The sequence below is a fragment of the Nesoenas mayeri genome (genome assembly GCF_963082525.1).
Source record: "Nesoenas mayeri genome assembly, chromosome: 3".
In the NCBI taxonomy this organism is placed as follows: Eukaryota; Metazoa; Chordata; class Aves; order Columbiformes; family Columbidae; genus Nesoenas; species Nesoenas mayeri.
The window spans coordinates 86161118-86180603 of record NC_137544.1 but is presented as its reverse complement, the minus strand read 5'-3'; the positions used below and the strand labels follow the sequence as shown (position 1 = coordinate 86180603).

At 35.7% G+C, this 19486-nt stretch overlaps 1 protein-coding gene across 1 annotated transcript in view; it reads right to left on the bottom strand.

Annotated features, from left to right (window-relative positions):
• Positions 1–19486, bottom strand: part of TTC27 (tetratricopeptide repeat domain 27) — a 123420-nt gene that overhangs the window by 77245 nt on the left and 26689 nt on the right. The window contains exons 7-9 of the mRNA XM_080341624.1: positions 17652–17788; positions 13093–13205; positions 5341–5407 (exon numbers count right to left, since the gene is read on the bottom strand). Coding sequence (XP_080197750.1) covers positions 5341–5407; positions 13093–13205; positions 17652–17788 — 317 coding nt within the window. The remainder of the gene's footprint in view (positions 1–5340; positions 5408–13092; positions 13206–17651; positions 17789–19486) is intronic.

Below are 19486 nucleotides of genomic sequence, written 5' to 3'. Positions count from 1 at the left end.
ACCAGCTGCAGCTCCTTGATCCTGGATGTCCTCTTGGAGTATCATACCAGACTATGAAACACTGAATTGCCTCCCCAGTATGTAAACTATAAGCTACAGTATAGACTTTCTATAAAGCTGTAAGAACTTGCATTATACGGTCTAATCTTATTAGTGTTGTTAAAAACATTTTTATGTTTTGAAAAAGAAAAATGCAACAACATCCAGTATTTAATCTTTCCCCTATTTCCCTACAAGAACTGCATAATCTTAACACTGAAGCATAAAGGAAGATTTACCAGTTGTTACATGGAGCTTTCATATGCTCCTGGAACTCTTTCACATTTCAGAAATGCTTGTATGTTTCCTGTTCTAGAGCTTATGTTCATACGATGGCCATCTTTTACCAAGCTTTAAATGTAATTTTTAAAAAATTATTTTTAAAAGTATACTGAAATATCATGTACACTTATATATGTGTTGTTCACTTAACTTCCTCTTTGGTATATTGTCTTAACCGCATTACCTATTCAAAATAATGCAGACAGCAAATATTTAATACAAGGTAAGATTTTACTTTTACTAATTTATGAAAAGGATTTTTTTTTTCTACAAAAGTATTTGGGCCACTGATATACAGAGATCAGTGATGTACTTGTGAACTTACAGGGAAAAACTACTCCCCAACATACAGCCCAACAGACTTCACATTTGTATCTTTACATTAAAAAAATCCATTTAAATTAAAGATAGGATAAGGAAGCAAAACTATCTTCGGGAGCTGGGAGTAAAAGAAACTACAAAATCTCCATCGGAAAGCAGCACTGAGGTAGTTCTTTGGTTTCTTGCATCATATACTTCCTATACAGAAAGCTCTGGGGAAAAAAGTTTATTATAAGAAACCAGTAGTTCTAGAAGAGAAGCATTGGGTTTCACTACTGGCTTACTGTCCTCTTCCTCTCTGGAAAATGGCTTTTAAATGCCATACTCAGCTAAATCAGAAAGTTTGCCAAATATCAAATGCATAACTGTGTTTCTGAAGCATCTTGTGATATTTGATTTCTAAATAAAATTTTAGCTTTCTCATGAATTCAAATGCTCCATAATAGAATTTAAAACATTATAATTTCCCTCTATACCATTAAGTGTGAAAAAAATATTTAAGTCCCCTTAAATTCAAATGTTTAATTTTGTATTTATTCTTAAGTGCACGTGAGCTACATTACTTCTCATGTAAAGATATCAAATCAACAATTTATAGGCAGAACAAAAAGAAAATAGATCTAATTTCAGCTATAGATTAATAGCTTAATGTACTCTGATACTGTACTCCATTTGCTGATGATAGATGAACAGATTTGACTAGAACACCTCAAGCATTGAAGTCCACGTTACTGTACCAAGAGGAGCTTTCCCAGCCACGGAGACTACAGACACAGGTACAAAGAAGTTGATAGGCCTTCACACCTTGCTTCAAAAATGAGAAATATTTAAAGTAATTCTTAGTTTTAAAAGTTTGCACTTTTAGGATAATGGCAACTATGCCGAAGTGACTTGAAGTAAATGAAAAGCAGCAATCCTATTGTATTTGACTGCAATCAACAAGCAGTGACTAATAGTGACTTAATAGTGTTATTTTTAGGACTGTAAGCTATGTTGTTTAAAATATACATATATCTCTTACAAATCTAGTCATTTTCAACTTCTACAGATATAAAAGGGAGTTTAGAATGCCTGTTTGCCAAACTACACCTAGGATAAGGCAGGACCACATCATCTACTTGATTTTACTTTGACCTCCCTTTCTCATATCAGCTGGACCTTAATTCTCTCTGCATAAGAGAAACTGCAGGTCACATGCATTTGTTTTGCAGTATCCAGAGCAAGAGGATCTCTTGATAATTCACTGATTTTAAAAGCCTTACAGTTTCTCTAGTTTCTGTAGATATCTTGAAATCATAGAATGTCCTGAGCTGTAAGGGACCCACAAGGATCATCAAGTCCAACTCCTGTCCCTGCACAGGACAACTCCACGGTTCACACCATGTGTCTGAGGGCATTGTCCAGTCTCTTCGTGAACACTGTCAGGCTTGGGGCCGTGACACCTCCCTGGGGAGCCTGTTCCAGTGCTCCAGCACCCTCTAGGGGAAGAACCTTTTCCTAATGTCCAACCTAAACCTCCCCTGGTGCATCTTCCTGCCATTCCCTTGGGTTCTGTCACTGGTCACTAAAGAAAAGAGATCAGTGCCTGCCCTTCCTCCTCCCCTTTCTTCAGGAAACATAAATTTCAGCAGATATCAGATGAATGCATGACAACCATCTAACCAGCCTGCAGATTTAGGAATCCACGTGTAGGCTGAGAAGATGCCTGCTCACACACACACACACACACAGCAGTTTAAGTGATGCTAAAGAAATTACTAGAGCAGCATTGATATAGAGCTCATTTGCCTGTTTCACTAAGTAGTACCAAAGCACCTCAAATACAAGTTATAACATTTGCAGTGCCACTTAGCTGGCAGACACTGTAAGGACCAAGGCTATGTTAACATCCATACAGAATATCCCTACTGCCAGGGAGCACAGCGACAGATCTGCTTGCCTTGGTGACTCAGAGCTAAGATGCAGAAGAGCTCCGAGATTTTATCATGGAATTCTGCAGTGAATAACTGCAATCTGAGGCTCAGGTGCAAACTCTACAAAATATGCCTCTATTGGAAAGAACTTATGTAAGCTAATATCCAATTCCTGTTTTCAGTTACCAGGACAGATTTGGGATGGTAATGCCACAAATACTTGTTCTTGTTTGTGTCTTGGGAGCATAGGTCAAGATCAAAAGAGAAAATAATGGTAAGATTGAATCATGTCCCTACATCTAGTTAACTTGGAAATAATACGCAAAAGTTTAAAAGAACACTACTCTGATACTGAAATATATTATTTCCTCTAATTTTTAGGCTACCAGCTACTTCATTGAGTCACTGCTGTCCACTGAGTTCTGCTCTACTAGTGAGATCTACCTTCCTGTTTGTTTATTCTTTTTTGCTACTCAAAGCGATAGGGAAGCCTATGGGTATCTTTCAGCTGTCTTTCTCTGGAGATCCACCCAGATAGTGGCTGCTGATCTTACAAGAGTGAAGCATGCTGTAGCTAATGCAGAAGCTCTATAAAAAGATAAATAAACACATAAGCTCCTCACAGTCAAGGCAATAAATATTTAAGGAGCAAGTTCATCAGCTCTCCTGTGAGTTTTGAGGAATTGGCCAGTAGATGGCAGAAAAATTCAGCTTAATTTTCTCATCATTATGAAGAATTCACCCAACAGACCTCTTACATGTCAGAGAATAGGTAAAATGATCTGTCAAGCAACATCAGATAAAAGATGACAGTAAAGCTGATTATCTTTCTTGCCTAGTGCCACTTGCCTATGTGCCACTTTGACTTACCTTCCTCTGCTCTAAAACCCAAAGTGTGTTTAAATGTTTGAAAACTCAAGTGCTAAAACTATACCCCACTCCTGGGTCGTTATTCTGGAAAGTACATCACTACAGGAGTAAGGCCAATCTTGTTAAAGATGTTCTGTTATCACAGTAACACTCCATTTAATATTCAAAGGATAGAATATATGGAGAAGTTATTTCAGAATTCAGCTACACAATGGTTGCATTTCTACCCAAGAATTATGCAGACAATAGTGGGTAGTGGAAAAACTGAGGCAGTGGGAAAACTGAGGCAGGTTTTAACAACAAAAATGGCAGCAGCTGTTTATACAAAGTTATCTGCATAGCTTGAAATTTCATACATTTGCATTAACATTATTTTTGAAAAAAAATTATACTGTAACACTTTAACCATTTAAAAAACCCCAACTTTGCAGTACTCAGTTTACCAGCTTTTTTCATTCCCACGGCCGTTTCTATGTATGCATTTCCTTAGTTTATACATATTTATTCTTTCTGTAAGTTTTTTTTCCCCTCCTTTAAAGGTCACCATTCTTGAAGTACCCTTATTGGGTACTTCACTTACTACAAAGCGAGTGTACAGTCTCATGTTTTCTACATTTCAATTTTTTCCTGCCCTCTATTCCCACCTTTTAAACAATACTGCAGTTCAAAACAAAATACTTCAGAAACTATGAGTATATTATGAGAAAGCACTATGTTCATCATAATAACAAATAGAAAACCTACATAAACCAAACTGTTAAACTGTTCTGCAGTGATTCACTCAGCTGCCTTGTACAGATCTTACGTGTACTATTTTAGCATAGGGACCTAAGCAAAGATTACTTTAAAAACCAACCTATTTTATATTTATGTATCTAGTAAAAAGATTAGGATTTTCTTTTTTTACAGATTGAACTTCCTTTTACCACCAAAAAAAACCCCAACAACCACAAAACCAAACACCCCCCCCCAAGCAATAACAAACAACAAACGAAAGCAAAACATTACCATAGTTAACCTTAGATTACTGTCCATAGTCCTTTCACATAACTGCAAGTGTTGGTGATAAAATTTTATCTGAACTGACATCAAAGGGATTTTTGCTGAGATCCTATTTGCAAACTCTTAAGAACTTACTTTTTCAGATGCGCTACAACACAAAAGGGTCTCAGACTACAAGGCGTGGGTAGGAGAGCAAGCTCCCTTTACTGCACCAAAGGTGAACTCTAATATTGTAGAAAGTAAGCAAAAACAGCAACAAAATCACTGGCCTTCCTCCTCCACCCACAGACTATTGTTGAAAAACACACAAAACCAGAAAAGACAGAGGAAGGAAGCAAATTGTGTTTTCTCTTCAGTAAAATATTGCAGTGAAAAAAACCAGAATTAGAATTTTCCAGGCTTCTTTGGAAGTTACGGAATTGTTCTACAGCACATCAGCCATTGAACTGGGAAGAAACATGTCTAATGAGAACATCTGATACATAGACTGAATAAATCTGTCAGAAAAAAGCTGAAGTTCCTTTTGAACTTCACTTAAACACTGTTCAAAGAGCACTTTCAACACTAGTACCATTGGAGGAGTAAAAATGCTTTATTTAATACTACATTCTAATTTATGTAGTTAATAAAAACTAAAACAGGCACAATAAAAAAATGCTTTGTGCATATTTTGAGGTGAAATTAAATTTTTAGATGTCAAGCTTATCCTCCATGATGATGCTGAAAAACTGGGTTAAATGTCAGCATCACTTTAATTTCTTGAAATAAGAAGAAGATAATGAAATGACTGAGTGTTAAACCAAATCTGGTTTACAAACAGTTTCATTATTAATGTGATTGACAGTTTATTGCTTGCTACTTAATCTAAACATTAAATGAAAACACGTTTACTAAATCCAGATAAGTTACTTACTGATGTAAAAGCCAGAAGTTCTTCTTCAGTTAATTTGTGTATTGGATTGTTCTTTTGGAAGTCTATACTGTAAAGAAAAATAAAATAAAATAAAACAATGTTTTAGAATACTACTATGCAGAACACATTTTCTCAAACTTGCAGAAACCTAAAAGACACTCTGGAAAACTGTTATCATGACAATCAGGAGTACAGTATATGCAGAAGAAGGCCTAGACCTAGGAGCAGTCAGAAATAAAGAACCATCATTTGATTTTCAATACTGAATCAAATAAAATTTAAAGCTATATTTTAAATCTGAATCTAGAGTAGAATTGTAGCTTGGTTTTAAGCATTTTTAATGGCTGTGCTAGCTCTCGTCAGAGTACTTTATGAATATGTCACTTCTATGCCCTGTATTTGCTCTGATTTCAAGGACAGTTTAAGCAGTTCTCCCCAGAGAACTTCAGGAGCTGAAATCAGAGCACAATTTCGGATCTGTTGCTTTAAGATCTATGAATCAAGCATCTTTTCATAACATTATAAAGTCACTAATCACCGCATCATTCAGCTTTGCAAAGCTCCTTCTGTCTGGTCTTCAATCCAGTCTTTGGGAGTTGAATGAAATAGAAGAAGGAGAGAAAACAAATAGACATTCTTATGACAGATAAAACAGAAACTTAGAGTAAGATCTACTCTAGAGGAGAAAAAAAGTGTTTTCTAGTAAATCAGCAAAAGCCAATAGCTTATGACTTACAACCAATTCTTTAATCTGATTAATCAAATCTACACTGGCAGCCTAATGGATAAGGTATCCAGTTTAACTAATTAGCTATATAATTTGGGACTTAATTAGCTATAATCTTTGTAAAAGTGGAATTAATAGCAATCACTCTAAAGTATCCCTTTTTGGATTATGACTAAATATTTCTGTTTTAAGAACTGATTTAGAAAGTTAACAAATGTTAAAGAAAGCTATGAAAAATGAAATAGTGTCCTTAAAATAGCTGAAGTTGTACTAAAATCCAGAATACAGAAAGGATCAAAATCTCTGGAATATTAAATAAAAATGAAATATCTTTAAAAGGTATCATTAATGCATCCAAAAAGTGTTTACAGAGCAACTAACCAAGATCATCAAAAGCAGTGCTAAATACAGCATGGACAAAAATAGTGAGAATCCACAAAACTATGTAATAGCCCTACTATAAAAGCCATTGCAGGGAAGCTTTATGAATTAATTGTACTAGCATTCATTGCAGAAGAACATAATAAAATTCCCACCAGCGAGCCTTTTTGGGTAAGGGAGAGAATTACAGGACAGAATAATCCTTTTGAAATCCAAAAGCCGCAAAAGAGGTTACATACTAAGAGGCTGGATGCTAAGAAGTTAACAGGACCAAATACTATTCAGACAAAAAGCTGAAAGTAAGTTTTGGGAGACACTAAAAGCAGTGTGCAAGTCCTCATGTAAAAGTGCCTCAGTGCCTGAAAATAAGAGAGCAACAAAACTTATGCCAGGCTTTAAAACTGATGTCAGGCAATCAGTGTAACTACTGGCTTGTAAGCACATAATATGTTGCAGGTGAGTAAGGAGAGACTGTATAAATGAACAGAAGGACGAGACACCTGAGCAAATGCAACATGTGTGGGGAGAGTCAGCCGGGCTTCTGTAAAAAAAAAATAAATCCTGCATTACAAACCTGTTGGGGCCTTTTGGAAGGTTTAACCAGCATGAGGATATACACAAGCTGGTTGATGAAATCCCTCACCAGGAAGGGCTTTCAAAGAAATGGAGCATTCATGAGAGAAGAGGGAACCTCTTGGTGGGAAAGGCCAGTAACTGATTAAAAGACAGGAAAACATACAAGACAAATAGTCAGCCATCCCAATGAAGAAGGTCAGCACTGTAATCCTGTATAGGTTGTGTGCTGTAGACCATGTGCTATAATATTAATAAAAAAACTAGAACAGAAAAATGTATAGTGAGGTGAGAAAACTCACAAATGATATGACACTCTTTGAAGTAAGGATGTGAATAAACAATAAGGAGCTGCAGAAATAACCTACAGGACAGAGTAAAAGGGTAATAACAAAAATGCCAAGCATTGCACAACAGGAAACACAGTTTCAGCTTCACAAAAAGTGATAGGCTCCAATTTGATCATTTCTATTCAGGAGCAACTCTTTAGTACTGCAGGTGCATGAAAACACTAGCTCCGTACTAGGCAGCTGTTAAAAAGGTGAATAAAAATGTGAGCAATTAATTAGGAAAGTAATAGAGCATAGCATACTAGGATATACTACATAAAACATACAAATCAGTAACATAAAGCCTACATAAAATAGGACATAAAGCCTTTGTTTGTCCACCCATGAATAGTATGTTCTGTTCTGGACCTTTCATTTCAAAAGCAGTAAGTCAGTATCGGAAGAATTTCAGAAACAGCCAGCTTCGATTGTTGTTTTATGATGATGAATAATAATGTTTTATGCGTTATATAACATCTTCTACAAATGGAATGTCTGATTGTGCTAGGACTAACCAAAGAGGAACACTGCAGAGGTTTTCCAAATTGTTAGGAAATAAGTGAGTTAAACTGTAGCTTCAATTAGTGATTTAACAAACTACCTGGAGGAGCATCTTTTTTTTGAACAGCAGGTATAAAGTATGTATAAAGATGCCTTTGCCAAAGGATGGTACCAAGGTCAGAAATTTACGTGGGCTTAGTGGAAGACAACAAATATTTGAGACATCCATTGAGGGCTGCCGTGCCAACAACCCAGATTAGGCTCAGGAAATCACTGTTTAGAGGCTGGGAAAGTTTTGGGAGAAGGGCGCAACATATGCTTCCCTGTTGTTATTCACCCTCAGGTATCTGCTCACAGCTACTCTGAAAGAGAAAGAATAAAGTCAGGTGGATGAAGACAACTGCAGAGTTTTTGTTTGCTTACATTACCTCTCTGCAAGTTCAGACAATGTGAATCCAGGTTCCTCTGGTAACTAATTAAAACTACAGTTAACTAGCATGAAATAGATGATGACTAGATAGGTCAGACTTTCCACATATGCAATTTTATGTGTATTTGCTGCATTTCTATGCACTTTCATCAGCCATGTTAATTTTGTGAATGAAAAAGAGCCGAAGCAAACCCAACAAACTGATCACTTTACAAGCATTTTCAAAGTTTCACAAAAGTTTTTCAAGTGACTCATGTGTTTTATGTGAGTATTCAGAACAGCAAGACAAGAAGTTCATCTCCCCCACGGAATCTCTCCACACAGCTGTATGTCCTGGTGCACAGTGAGATATGTTGCAGCATTTACTTTAAACAGCCACAAACTGACCATGGTGAGATCATTATACTGTCTGGGACCTGTAATTGGTTTGTTTAAAAAAAATAATAATTTACACTTACATCATATGTTTGTAAAGATGGGCCAGAGTGCCAAAAGTATTTAACTGAAAATTCTTCATCACTTTTAATGCTGTCCAAGATTTTATTTCTTACCTTTTACATTCATAGGACAACATATATAAGCTCTTGCCTTCGACAGTCAGTGTAACATAACCTTTTTCATCTCAGTAACTTAGTAGAGAGAACACTCTAATAAAAAATAAAAACAGTTTTTTACCTGTCACTGCCTTGTCCTTCTGACACAAGCTATATAGCACGACTTCGCTATGAAGTGCAAAGAAGGCTGCAATCATACATATAATCTTAATAAGCACACAATCCATCTTACCTAACTTTAACCATGTAAAATTTAGACCTATAATCTAGTCGTCTATGCTTCCTTCAGAGTCTATGCAAAAATACAGATAAATGTAGGGAGTGATTCAGTCCATCGTAAAATAAGTGTCTGAAGTAAAATAAATCACACCCTGCAGGTGTTGATTTCTCCATTGACTAGAGAAAAAACAGGCAGCTAATAGCAGATGCTCAAATTTCAAGTAGCTAGATGTTTTCCTGATTCACCTACCCAAGTTTCCTGTGATGTTTCCATTGTCAACATGTAATTCGGATTTTTTTCTAATTAAATGATTCAAAAGCTCAGCTTTGCTCATTCTGTTAAAAATCCTTGAGCCCTAATGCTACTTAGTGCTTATGCAGCTGTTTTAAGTATGTTTCTACAGCTCACTGTGTAAACTGTATAATTTCTTATTATCCGATGTATTACTGTATAATAAAAGCTGGCTTCCTGATGCTTTCCTTACCAGCTGAAGACTGGTATATAGTCTTTGGCTGAACTGAGGTACCTCCAGTATAACACACTATTGTCATCAGATCTGATCCTTGAGAAAGTGCAAAAGACTAAGAAATAATCAGTCAGTGGACATTTTTCTTCGCTTTCTTAAAATTTCCTATAGCAATATCTAATTTTTTTTAATTGGAACTTTAATATATTTTCCCATCAGCCTCTGAAATTTTGGTTCGAAGCTCCATACAAAGTTTTGGCCACAGTCTTAAGGCAAGACTATAAAGTAAATTTTATACCATCATGATTAGTTATTTTCATAGAAAACATTAAAAAGGTCCGAGTTAAGTGATACTTCTGTATTCCAAGGAGTTTCTTTTAATATCTCCTTTAGGTTGCATTAGTCCTGCAGTGAGATAACATGAAGACACCACAGGACACTTTATTCCTTTACAGATACTACAAAATCTGGATATGATGGAATAGGAAGCCTTTGGGTAAGTGAGGTAGATTGGGGTGGTCCCAGCACTTTGTTGTAGCTACAGTTTCATTATCATAAGAGGCAAACATTTTCTTTTAGACTTAGTTCTGCAGACTGTTCAGTATTTGCAAGAAAAGGAAATTGCAGAAAAGAAACAAAATAGCTGAACACTTTAAAGGAAACTGCCTTAAATTACAGATGCCACAAAGAACTGGCTGGGTACAGTTTACATTGCTACTTTTTTATATAAATGGACTACAGATAAATAAGTTGTTATTTCCTTACATCAATGTGACAGAGACAGGTTCAAACAAAAGACCTAATTGATTCAGGCTGATGCACGTTATTTGCTAGCTGGCATACTCCATGAGATGTTGCCTGGGCTTTTGTAAAGACAGCTGGTATGAGATATTTCAACACTTTAAAAAATATTTTATATCCTCTTAAAATGTTATTGGTGAGAAGGACATTAAAATGCTTGGACTGATGCTGTAATAGTACTTTGTTTAGCCATCTGATCATTGTAACCTACTTGAAATGAAACTTACTTCACAGCAGGAAGCGTTACATCTATTTAGATAATTCCATAGTATGTAATTGTAATTAAGTGTTTTCCAAAAGCTATAACGATTTTCTGTTTGTTCTGCTATCCACAAATATTTCTGCATGCTGCTGATTTTGAGTTAGCATTATTTAGCTATAAAAATCTCAGTTGAATTAAGGGACATTTCTATGACATATGCCGTAAAACAAGTGCTAACAAGCACAGTGAAATGTATAGGAAAAAAAATGCTCACATTTACCCTTTTTCTTTACCTGCAGGCTGCCTTTCTTCAAGAAACCAGGTCAGTCTCTAAAAGTTTCTTTGTATTAGAAATAACATCCACTGCTGAAAACCCCAGTCAACAACAGATACTATTAAGGTGACGCTAGACCTAAAGCAAAGTCTAGTGAGGACTGCTTTGGAAACTTTAAGGAATACCAAAGCCAACTTATTAATTATTATATGAGCTATTAGATTTCCACAACATGGTTGGATATCAAATCTTGTCTCCATCTATAACTGAAATAGTTTCAGTTGCTTAACACTGTCCCACCCACTGAAAGGCATTTACCATTCCTATGGGGAAGAAATGCTGATATTTTTTTTTTGGTTGGTTGGTTTTAGTTCCTTAAATGAGCTTCTTGCCTTGAGTAAAGCCTAACTCACATATCACTTTGATTATAATGTACACACAGAGCTGGCAGTCAAGATGTTTTCTAGGCACTATTCAGAGCAAGACAGCGGTAGTTTCGAAGTAACATACTGTAGTCAAGAAGCGTACTGTGCAGCCAGCCAATGTAAAATTCAAATTCTACCCTTTCATTAATTAAAAACAAACAAAAAAAAACACACCCAAAAACCACCAAACCAAAAAAAACAAAAAGAGAGAGAGAAAAAAGAGAAAGATCAACAGGCAAATTAAAATTAACCTTCAGAAGGGTGGAGGCAGGAAGGGATGATATAACCTGAAAATAAGACAATTTTGGCTTAAAAAAATGAAGTATGCATGGAAATGCTTCTCAGCAAGGGGAAGGTTTTGCCTTGACTTGGGTCTGCATGAAAGACTAAAAGTGACTGGGTCAAGAACATATGTCAACTGACTGTTTACTCCTTTGTCCTCAAAGTGGATCTAGATGTGGCTTTAAAAAGAAAGTTTAAGACTCGGGGAATAAAGAAAATACAAAGCCACAATACATATTCCACTCATTAATTCCTGATTACAGTGGGTGGGCTGAATGGTTAAAGGGCATAGCTGAAACCACAGACATGCAACTTCACAATTGACTTCAACTACAGCCAAGCAAGAGTCTGGCCCTTCAAAAAGCTGCAGTCTGAGGAATGGGCACATGAAAGGAAACAATCTTACCTCCTCTAATGACTTCCACTGCACTTTATAGGACAAGAAGGGGAAAAATAACTGAAAATTTTGGTGAGTGGGAAGAGGCAGGAGAGAAATATTATAACGTGCTACAAAACAGGCAAAAAGTCTCACACCACAAAGGAACTACTGTCAAATGCTGGATTGTTAGCACATGCCGTTGAATTATCTCACTAGCCTTTCACTGGCCTGTTACTGCTGTCACCCTATCCCAAAGACAGATCTTATAACATCTGCATGCCTCCGCACAGGAAACACTGGTCTGACACTTGGCAACTAGGATTCGCTCATTGACTCCTGGCCTTCTTCTGGCCCAAGAAAGATACCCCAGCAGTACTGCAGATGCCATCATTCTGCAACCCACAGACCACAAAAGTGCTTTGAGAGGTATGAATGATGAATACTGCATCAAAGTCACGATTTTTATTTTGACAGGCTAACACTTCTGAAACAAATCACACACAAAAATTGTGCGCTAATGATCATCAACTACATAAACACTATGTCATACTAAAAATATTTTTGTATTAGAAAATTAGGATATTCATTAGCAGAGAGCTCTTGACCCTCAAATCTCAAGTTGCTTTTTGCTTTTTTGTGCCATTTCCAAAACCCATGTAGCATATAATTTCTGAAAGCCAGGAAAAACGAACAAACCAACCAACCAACCAACATTTTGGTGCAAAACCATGAGGATTTTGTACTAGTGCTTCTAACTTGCAATGGAAACTCTGAATTTATAAAAGAATTCCCATTGCAGTGAACAGCAGGGCAGCATTTTGCTTGAAAGACGTGGTTGATCCTCATAGGAAGCAGACTGTTGCAGACTTTGAAATATGTTTCCAAAATGTACCAAAGTGTCATCACCATACAGTAGCTAATGCCACTTTACATTTAGAACATGATAAATCTGAGGCACAAAGAACAAGAACCTTTTCCAGGATAAAGGAACAACATAGCAATTAATGAAATACTGCTGAAATTTTGAACTGGACACTAATGTTCACTCTGAGATAACTGAAAATGCTATCACATATAATGCAAGTCTTTGTGCATTTTAGCCAGACTACATAAGAAAGGAAAAGAAACTCACATCAACACACCACTTCATTATTTCATTATCACAATGACTGATGCTTTTTTTTTTTAATAACTGTAAACTAACTTACCATATTCCAAGGATTACAGCAAGCTCTTCTGCACACATATCAGGTACCTGGTACTGATCAGCATCTGCTAATTTTATCTCATTAAGCACTGTATCATCATTTAAATCATAATTCTGTTGGAAGATAAAAAAATATTTCAAAATAGATAGGAACAGTTGTACAGAAATGTATGTATTCAAAATATGAAAAAAAATAGATTTGAAAAAGGATAATACAAACATCAGAAAATGATACAATGGAAAGTAATTTACCATGATTACGATAGAATAACTAAATGACTAAGCCAGTAGAAGGAAGTATCATCCAAAGCATTTTTGCTACTAGTATACTGCTTGTCTTGCAGGAGGAACAGCACTTAGAGCAACTCTTTACTTGAATATTGATTTTCTACTTAAATAAGGGCTGAAGGGGATTTTCCTTTTCAAATGGTTGCTCATAGTATTATCAACAACTTCCTCCTCTGTTTTATATACAAATATATATATATATGTACATACACAAGCTGAAACGGATTAATATTAAATGCTTTACTAACATTCAGGTTTTCAGGCTAGCAACCATAGACATCTGGGAATGTATGGATTTCTTTTTAAGTATTAGCAAAGTGCAATTAAGTAAAGCACGTCTTCTGCCAGTACAGTTAAATTCCTTACACAGGGCAATGGTCCCCTTCTTTTTTGTTTTGTTGTGTTGGTTTTGCTTTTAAAGTTTTGCAAATTAAAGAAACACAGATTGAAAAAACCCCACCAAGGCAGCAATTCCAGATACTTCATCTTGGTAAGGGCAAGAAGTAGTATTCTGAACAGGTTTGTTCCTGAAGAAGTACTTGAGACTTTCCATCAAATTTCCTCTGGAACAAATTGTTTAAGGAGTATTCAGTTTAACTTTCACAAACAAGCATGCTACCTGAATTTCATTGTCGGTCATTTAACTTTAGGAAAGTAAAGTTGATTTATGGCTGAAAAGTGTCAATTATGATGCTCATAGAATTTGTATTTGTTTGGAAACAACAAAAGATTACTTCAGCTGCCAGCAAGAAGGAGGCAGCTTTAATACTATTTCTCTTTGCCTTGGGAGAAAAAAGAAAAAGAAAAAAAATCAAACTAAAACAAAACAACAACAAAAAAAAAACCCCACAAAAAACAGCAACAACAAAAAAACCAAACCAAACCAAACAAAATAGTCCTTAAACCAATTATTGTACTACTAGTTTTTAGTTACCAGTAGTAGGTTTTACAATCTATTAAAAACAGAAAATGGATTTGTAATACCAATTTTTCAAACCTCCTGTTCATTTCCTTCAATGTTCAAGTACTAGCTGCTTCCACTTAGTATCTTCCATCGGCAATCTCAAAATGAGGGTTAAGAGAAGAACAAAAAGCGAACAGAAATGCTTCCAAGTGAGTTATCTGCATTCAACACCAGTATTTCATCACTATTTAAATGAAACTAAACTGTGATTTGACAGAGAATGTGAAGAAAATATGTTTATTTTATTTTATGGAGATAATGAAGATATTCCCACTCTTAAAGGCATATTTAATACCATAATTTTCTTCTCTTACTACATTAGCATATATAAGGATTATCCACCACTTCCAGATGAAAATAATTTTAGAACTAAGCACTATGCTAGCATAAGGATACCACTTCATTAGATGTAGCATAAATTACAATTTAATTTATAAGGTAATTAGTTAAAAATTTCCAGCTTCTGGTCTACATAACCTTTAAAATCTAGCCTGTATAAATAGCACTAAGTGCTTAAATTCTGTCATGAATACTGATCAACTGTACTGCAACTGTACGTTAAGTGTTTTAAAGCGTGACTTCCGTTCCTAGATGTAAAAATAAATTCCTCATTCCCCCAAAACATGAAGATAGCTCTGAATTTTTTAAAGCTAACCAAACTATTTTAGCATATCACTTCATACTGCATCCTTATGCATCACCTCAAGTCTGTAGTTTTCCTTTCACAGAAACTGACCTGTGAGCAAAGCTCTGAATCTACAGTCTCAAGTATTTATTTTGAAATACAAATAGTTTTCCTTCCAGTATCATCTGAAATAACAGAACTGCTTGAGGGAAGCAGGAAGTGCTCAACCAGAAGTGAGCCCAGCAATTGCTCACATTGATATATTGGTTGTATTCTTAATGGAATTACTGACCACTTAATTGCAAAATAAATTGTCATCTTACTGAACAATAATAGGGGGAGAACTTTAAGACCACATAAGTAAGCACTCCAAAACAGGAGATGAAAACTAGGTGTGACAAGTCTTATCTTAGCCTTTATACAAATTGTCAGAATTTATAAGTCCCTGAGGAAATTTTACACTCATCCAGGACAATTCCCATCTTTAGAAAAACAGAGTATTTTCCTTTATCTGCAATTGGCAGACGTAAAATAAGAACACTGGAGAGGGGAGGAAAATTACCCTATAATAATTTTGCAGCATGATCACAAGCCTTTTAGCTTTCCACTGCATATGTTAATTCTGTGGAGATTCTCAGCACATCTCTAGCCTTAGCTTCTATGCATTTGCCACAAATAGTATTTTAAATGTCTACAAGATATATCAAGCATCTGCCCTAAGCTTAGAGATGCAATGAAGTTGTCAGTAGTTTTTGACAGATGGAGAATAACATTAACTCAGATTTTAGCAAAAAGAACTCCAAGACACTCAAGGCTGACAAATTCAAGACTAGACTTGGCAAAGGAAACACTAGGATGTGCTGTTAAAGTTAACACTGACAAATGACATTAATAACTTGTAGCTTCATACTACATTATCAATATAGACACGCTAAAAAAAGAGGAAAAAATCCAAAACCTTTAATTGGCAATTCAATGCCAGCATGAATTGGAGAGCCTATTTAGTCAAGCCTAGTCTGATACCTGTGACAGAACACTTGCAGATTATGTTAACAAAGAGTCTGAACTTAAAATACCTACAAATCCCTACAAATATTATTTTCTAGAATTTCTGATGCACAAAAAAATGCAGAAACAAAAGGCTCTGGTTTGTTGTTTTGTTTTGTTTTCACAAGCAGACTGTGAGAATGGAAAGCCTACATTTCCTTAATAGGCAGTCTGAGTAACTTACAACAGAATTATATGACACAGTCACTCAGACTTGCAGAAAGTTCAACTTCCCGCTCTCTAGCCAAAACCTCCCAAGTCCTTTCTAGCATCACATTTTTACTTTTGGAAAAAGTAGATTTACTTACTTTCTTTCTCTAGCATCATTTTCAAGATACATGCAGTAAAAGTTTAGTAGGAAACTGTAGATAACATAAGCATGACTATTGTTTAAAGGTTCCAAATACCTCAATTTTCGTTCTTAAACTCTCCACTAAACTTATTTCAGCAGCTTTGGGTCTGTTCATTAAAAGGATATGTGAATACAGTATTTTGTTAGCAAGGATAATATATTTCATTCTAGTTATACCTGCAGCCTAAAACACTACTGTTATATTTACTGAAACAATGTCATTATTTTATTCCCTACCGAAGTCTTTATCAGATACAGCCTACAAGGGCAAAATTCTTCAAAAAGTTGCAAATAACTGGAAAAAACAGTCATGCAATATCCCAGTTGAGGACTCTGAGAACAACACATCCTATCATTTAGTTCTAGGTAAGCTGTACTTGAAGTCTATAGCTAAGTCTGACACTCGCCAAGAGGCCTTCCCCAAGCTCCTTAAATTGATTGCTTTATGTAGTTCTATCATAAGCACAAGTTGTGAAATATATGCAATCAGTCTCTTTTCATCAAATCAAAAAGAACACTAAGACACACTAGTGCAACAAAACTAGGATTCCTAAAATATTTATGCATTCAATTTAGAAACAGAGAAGTACTGTCAGATTTTTTGCTTAAGATCCCTGCTTGACCTGGAGGTCCATCAAGGCATAAACTTTTTTTATAAAGACTTTGCAAGCTGAAGAACAAATCTTGGACCATAATGCCTCAATTTATTTCCAGCTTCTTCAAGTTCAAATAACTCTGAATCCCAACCAGAACTTCTCCTCATGAAGGAAAAACACCATCTCAAAACAATATGGTGACTGTTGAGAAATTTGTAATTGAAATCATCATGTATATCCTTAAGCTCAGGAGAGGCAATTCGCACAACTGATGCTGGTGGGAATACCTGGACCAATTTCCTATCTTCACACTGTTACTAAACACGTCTGCCAGTCCTTAGGAATCTGTGTATTTCTGTGATATCTTGCGGGCTAATTTGAAAGTCTGTCTCTCGCCTGTTTTCCTAAATCCATCATTCTTAGTCACTAGAAATCCATACAAAAACTGTAGAAGATCATATTTGCAAATATGCTTTTAGCTGAGTAGCCACACTGTAGACAGTCATATGTTGTTTTACTCCATGTCCTTCAATCTTATCCAAACGACTGCCCCACATATTTTCCACAAACTTTCAGAAATCATAAGTTTCTCCTTGACATCACACACTTTTTCCTTGCAGACACCCAAGAAAAGCTTCAGAACATTTTCATTTTAAGAAAATAAAAGTGGTTCTTCTCAAATACATACCCTTGTTAAATTTTCCAGAGGTGTTGGAGCTGGACTCTGTTCACTGTGAGGGAGGAGGCATTCATCTGTTCTTTGAACATCCAAAATAAGCTGTGCAACATATTTTTCCTGAAATCGTGTTCTCTTCCCCAAAGCACCTACAGAAAGTTAATATAAGTTTATATTAGTGAACACTAAAAACCATTAAGCCCATCATATACTAGAGAGTTGCTCACCAAAAAAAAAAAAAAGGGGAAAAACACATTGAGAATTAACCCATAAAATAATTTGCTTAATCTGTCTGCAGTGGCGTACATGCTTTCTCACACCTAGCTATGACATACAAAGAAATACATATCAGATATACAAACACAGCTAGATGGGTCTTGCAAAGCCACTTTTAGGTAAATTCCCCATAACCCACCATATGGTCTCCTGAGAACTTAGTCATCAAGTTCCATCAGTTCCCTACTTATTCCCTAGCAACAAACCACAGACAATTATTTAATTTGCCTGCTAAATGTTAATGACAACAGGGTGACACTTAGGCAAGTGAAAATCCCATAATATAGAAGGATGGAGTTGTTTAGATTGGAAAAGACCTTTAAGATCATCGAGTCCAACTGTATCTTACAGGCCACCATTTTAAATTTTTCAAATCTTCATTTGAAGACTTAGACCTATGAAGAATGATCACAGACAGGACATTATTGTAATACAGCATATAAGATACTCTAAATGTAACATGGGAGAGAGTGAAACAGCAAACCAGTGAAGGCTTTCTATTGAATTAATCACTATTCAGACTGCACAATGTGAAATGCCTCTCAGTGGTGTTTCCTCAGAACTTTATTGGATCCTCACACAACTTTTACTAGCGTTTAGGGTGCCAATTGACATTTATACCGAGTTGAAAAGAAAAACCATGTCTATTCTTCCTTTGTTACCAATCTGTTTGCAAGCTGCAATCAGAGAAATCACAGAACAATTTCAGGACAGTAACTTAAAATAACTGAACCCTAACCCGAGCCAAAAGGAAGCTAAAAATTACTCTATAAAATTTGGAGGTTTGCTTTCTTATTATTCCTATGATACAACGTTCAAATAACAGCAGCAGAGGACTGAATGCTGATCTACTGTTGCTTTTGCAGAACCAATTAAGAAACAGCAGTCACCCCCTTTTCTTCCTGAAGGTGGAAAGAAACTAGCAGGAAACCAGAACTTAAACTGATTTCTTCCTTACTGACACATAAAGAAAAATACTTATTTTATGGACTAGCACTCAATTCCCAATTTTAATAATGCTTGAAAAACATTATGCTGTAATTCATTTCCTATTATATCTTACTGAATAAAAAGCTGAATAAAACACTTGCAAAGTTATGCTGGTTACCAATCAATTTAATTGCTACCACCCAGGAAATGCGATTTGTTTATGCTCAGAGGTGCACCCGCTCCAATCCGTTTTTTTAAGCAGCAAATTCCTTGTTATTACAGGGACTAAACATAATCATTTTTATTTGGAAAATATATATCACATGTGTTTAAGATGGGGAAAAAATTTGCTCGCTTTATGCCACCATATCTCGTCACAAAACAGAGCGAATCTACAAAGAGACTTGACTTTGTGTTCCACATTAAAGTTTCCAGGGATGCATTACTGGGCATGAAAACAATAAGCAGACAACGTACAGATCTCAGACTTCAGCATTATTAATCCTCAAGATCTGTTGGTCTTAAATGCATTTTGGTTTACCACCCTTCATTTTAGTAAACTTATATGCAGGAAGGACCACAGTCTTCTCCTTTACTGGAAGTTGTTTTGTGTAGTTATTGATAGTTGTGACTCATTGTGA